The sequence below is a fragment of the Oratosquilla oratoria genome, unplaced genomic scaffold (genome assembly GCF_046742065.1).
Source record: "Oratosquilla oratoria isolate Oo_2021 unplaced genomic scaffold, ASM4674206v1 SCAFFOLD289, whole genome shotgun sequence".
Taxonomy (NCBI): domain Eukaryota; kingdom Metazoa; phylum Arthropoda; class Malacostraca; order Stomatopoda; family Squillidae; genus Oratosquilla; species Oratosquilla oratoria.
In genome coordinates this window covers 25001-30347 of record NW_027467640.1, presented here as the reverse complement: position 1 = coordinate 30347, position 5347 = coordinate 25001, and the positions used below count along the sequence as shown (strand labels likewise).

The 5347-nt window shown below is 34.3% G+C and overlaps 1 protein-coding gene across 1 annotated transcript in view; it reads left to right on the top strand.

Moving 5' to 3' along the window:
- The first annotated feature begins 1984 nt into the window (after positions 1-1984).
- The window catches only part of LOC143023045 (uncharacterized), a 12703-nt gene continuing 9340 nt past the window's right edge, over positions 1985-5347 (top strand). The window contains exon 1 of the mRNA XM_076181514.1: positions 1985-2090. Within this exon, the coding sequence (XP_076037629.1) occupies positions 1985-2090 (106 nt within the window). The remainder of the gene's footprint in view (positions 2091-5347) is intronic.

Below are 5347 nucleotides of genomic sequence, written 5' to 3'. Positions count from 1 at the left end.
CTGTGTATATTTTATGTACGCAGTACGAACACAGGCATATGGTATATTACAGAAAATAGAAGACATTAAGTTAAGCACTGACATAAGCACTAGATTAAACACTAACATAGACACTAACTTAGCCACTCGTAGACACTAACTTAAGCACTAACATAGGAACTAGTTTATATGATAGCTTAGAAATGAACAGAGACATACTTAAGCACTTATTAACGTTAGTAATAACGTAAACACTAACTTAGCACTAACCTAGGTACTAACCTAGGCACTATTTGTCACTTAGAACTTAGATACAAACTTAGGCGTAATTTAGACACTAGTTAAGTGACTAAATGGAATACTAACTCAGTTAATAACAAAACCCGGAGGTGGCGATGATAATTTTTTTGGTATTCTATGTCAAAGCAACGCCTTTTTTCATCTAATCTGTATTTAGGTAACTGGTCATTTCGTTATGGAATACTAACTCAGTTAATAACAAAACTCGGAGGTGGCGATGATCGTCTTTTTGGTATTCTATGTCAAAGCAACGCCTTTCTTCATCTAATCTGTATTTAGGTAAATGGTCATTTCGTTATGGAATACTAACTCAGTTAATAACAAAACCCGGAGGTGGCGATGATCGTCTTTTTGGTATTCTGTGTCAAAGCAACGCCTTTCTTCATCTAATCTGTATTTAGGTAACTGATCATTTCGTTATGAATATTGCCACGCCATCTCATTCACCCCGTGTGAAGGAAGTTTATTGACATCAATTCACCATATGGAAAGTTCACGGTGGTGAAAATTGACCGTCAGGAAAGTTCACTGTGAGTAAAGTTCATCGAAAAGTGTTTTGTAAAGAAGTACATGATAATACAAGAAAAAATTATTAATATATAATTAGTATTTTCAAAACAATAATGCCAACATTTTATTCTTTTATCGAGCTTGTTCCTCTAATATGATTATATATACAGTATATTTCAAGCATATCTGTGAGGAGGGTTAAGATGATAGAATACATCTCTGTTGTTTTCTGTATATGTGGAGTCAGATGATTTTATTCACTGCAAAAGTCACTCCTTTATTTAAATTTTTCACCGCTGGCTGTCGTCAGGTGACTTTATTTGCCTTAGAAAACACCACCCTTTTGCACAGCTCAGAAGAGTAAAGATTAATGGTATCGTATAAATTGAATGAATATTGTGTCAGAGAAAAAGTATGGCCTGTTTAATCATTGATTGTCATGAAGAATTACCGATGTTTATTGAGTGATTTGTATTTTAATTCTCGTGTAGGTCGACATCGTGACTTTAATTATCGCTTCATCACACACACACACACACACACACACACACACACACACACACACACACACACACACACACACACACACACACACACACACACACACACACACACACACACACACACACACACACACACACACACACACACACACACACACACACACACACACACACACGCACGCACACACACATACATACATACATACATACATACATACATACATACATACATACATACATACATACATACATACGCACAAATACACACACATGCACACGCGCCGGCTGAGGTCTGGTATGTACAGTGAAGCTGTGAATGATAAATGATAACGTGATCACAATACACTGACCGTACAGATGCAGCAAGGTCTAATTCCTTTAGTCCAATGATGTTCCCTTCAGCTGAATAAAACCAACATCTTTTGATTGACCTTTCCCTTCTTTTCCTTCTCCTCTTCCTTCTCCTCCTCCTCTTCCTCCTCCTCCTCCTCCTCTTCCTCTTCCTCCTCCTTCTCTTCCTTCCCTTCTCTTCCGCATCGGCCGTTGCTTATATCTCATCTGCCGACGTCGTTGTTCACTTCCGCCCCGCTAGAGGGGCCAAAGGTGCCACATTCTTCGTCCATATGAGTGCCATTTTCTTCAAGAAAGGAAAAAAAAAAAATCGAGTTCTTAAAGAAATCAACCCAGTTGCTATGTACAACGAATATCCCAATGTTCCTCCAGGAGATCTCTTTCTGAAGAAGGAAGTCTTTGGTCTTCGGGATGGAGTTTTGGCACTCAAAGATGCCTCTCTAGGAGGTAAGAACAACCTTGGCCTCTGGAAAGCCCTCACACTCTTCTGAAGTCCCCTTTTTCGCGTCATTTCTCCTTATGGTGAATATTTATGACCGTGTGCGTGTTGTGCCCGAAGGTTGACACCTTTAGTGCCACGCTGTTCCTGGCACCCCACCCCCCCAAACCCCGCAACCCCCTTCAGTGCCAATGCTTTCTCACTTTGTTTACGTTTTTATGAAGGGTGAATTGCGTCGAGGTTTGAGGGCGAAAGGGTCCTGTGTTTGATATCTTATGGCTGAATGTGTTGTTGTTACTGTTTTCATTTTCTTTCATATTTTTTTTTTTAGAATAGTGATAATAGGGAAAATGATATGTCTTGATAATTATAATTACATGACCGTGGCAATTGTCATACTGTTTTTTTTACCAAATTTATATATATACACACATACATATATACACATGTAGATATATAAAAACATTCATACATGTATACATATATACGTACGAACGTACATATATACATGTATATATGTATACTTAAATGCATAAATGCATACATACATGCATATATATGTATATATATATATATGTATATATATATATATATATTTTCAGAATTTTTTTTATAGAAAACATACTTATGAAAGTCGTAGCATTGCCATTGCTGATTTTATGAAGCCATCACTGACGCCTTCCTTAATGGCAGGATTTTCTCTTTCTAGTGTCTGCCACTCGGGTATCTTATCCTCTTGCGCGGAATCTCCTCAAAAGCAAGTAGCACACAGTGGTGCATTTCCCTTCTTTTATTTTATTTTGTGTTTTTCTTAATTTTATTTGATTTTTATCAAATTAGTTTATTCATCTTTGTGTACATTTACTAATTTATTAATTTACTTATCTATTTATCTATTTCTGTATTCCTTTATACATTTGTTAATTTATCTTTGTATATATTTATTTATTTATTTACTGATTTATTTACTTGTGTATTCCTTTATACATTTGTTAGTTTATCTTTATATTCATTTATTCGTTTATCTATTTATTTGTGTATTCCTTTATACATTTGTTAAATCATCTATTTATTCATTCATTCATTTATCTATTTATTTATTTAATTTTTTTGTGAATATACAATCACTACCGTTCACAATACATTAACAAGACCTTTATCGTAAACTTAACATTATTAGAACACCATTTTCAACACGTACATTCATAGTTGATCTTCTGACTACAAGAAATCTCCCTAAATTGAATGAAATTACTAAACGGCTGCCTACCTTAAGCACGTAAGCTACTATCCTCAGTCAAATGATTAAATACATCCTCATTAAAGTAACATTAGGAATAGACACCCCATTACCCATTACCGTAATCACCCCATTAACCAAAATGTACTGCAAAACTAATACTATTACTCCTCCATTACTAATCCTATTTCCTATGAACAAGTAATTGTTAAATTTTAACCCCATTAGTAAATGATTAGAAGAAGACCAGCACCATTAATAGCCCATTAGCATGGTCACCCCCATTTTAAGGCTCCATTAGTCACGTTGGGGGGGGGGGGATTGGGGAGAGCTATCCCCGGCAACACAATCGCTTTAATACAAGTGAGAATGAAACCATATATTAAGTCCTGAAAACAAGCAATTAATTCTTGTTTATTTGTTCCGTTAAATGTTTCGACGACGTGGAATAGACCTGGCTGCACAGTGTTTTCCTCTGTGTGGTCACACATATATTGGTAATTTGAACTCTCGCCCCCACCAACGTTTAGGAACGTTTTGTAATTGTGTGCTTTGTTGTTGTTGTTGTTGTTTTTTGTTTTGTTTTTTGATGGGGGTACATGAAGTAGTTTAATTATTTCGGTGACACTAAGCTTGTTGAGTTGTCCTTATAGGCTGTAGATTGTTTCTGTGTATTTTTCATGATATTTGTCTATCTATTCATGTATTTATAGATTAATTTATTTCTTTATTTACTTATTGATTGATTTATTTGATTAATTTATTTGTTATTCATTTACTCTTTTCTATGTCTTATTCATATATGTATGTATATATTTGTAGTCGCTTGATTTGTTTACTTAGGTGTAATGCCCCTTTATTTTTAGATAAATAATCTGCCGTCAGCCAGAATAGAATTAGTAATTCGCCATCCTTCATTTCAACAACACCCATTGTACTAAATTGTCTTTCCTTAAAAAATAAGAAAAAAATACAAACTACACAAAATTAACAAATAAATTAAACAAATAACGCATATACTCAAATAGCCTTATAAGTGATAATCACTAGTTGATATTAACCAAAAAGCTGGTAAATAGATTACATGAGATATGAGAAGCACGTCTAAAATTATCGTTCAACGCAGAACCGGGGACCAAAAATTATCGCTTATTTCCTCTATTATTGAACTCTGGGTGAACCATACATCTTGTCATGACTGTACGAACCAATATGAAACATTGCAAAAACAATCACCAAGAGGTGACGTATGTGGTATAAGGTATTTAATAATTAAACAAACGATGAAAAAAAAAAGATAAACGAGTGAATAAAAAAAGCCATATATCACTGACAGCAATTAACGCATATATTCCAAGTCAAGAACAATTAGAGGCGGGAAGCATTGGGTTGAAACAATGTCTCTTAATTACTTGCCAAAACCAATAAATGCACCAATTCTTTCTTTTGTTGACTTCAGGCTCCCTTTACCCTTTGCCCTTCGGGCTAAGACAGCCAAGGCATGTTGTAATTACCGTCTTATACATATATATACATACAAGCATAAAGATACATATACTGTACATATATATATATATATATATATATATATATATATATATATACATACATATATATATACATTATATATATATATATATATATATATATATATATATATATATATATATATATAATATACGTATGGTGACATGAAAAATAGGATATGAATTTCTCATTCAATAGATGGACTATCCAAGCACGGATAGTAAAGGTGACGTATTTGTAATAATTAGGTGTCTCATGGTGTAACACACTTGTATTACTCTTGTAATAAATGCTATGTGTTTTCATCTCTTTAAAGAAGAGAGAGAAAAAGAACAAAAGAGGAGAGATAGATAGAGAGAGAGAGAGAGAGAGAGAGAGAGAGAGAGAGAGAGAGAGAGAGAGAGAGAGAGAGAGAGAGAGAGAGAGAGAGAGAGAGAGAGAGAGAGAGAGAGAGAGAGAAATGATAGTAGAAACAGAACTAAAAACAATTAAAAATAA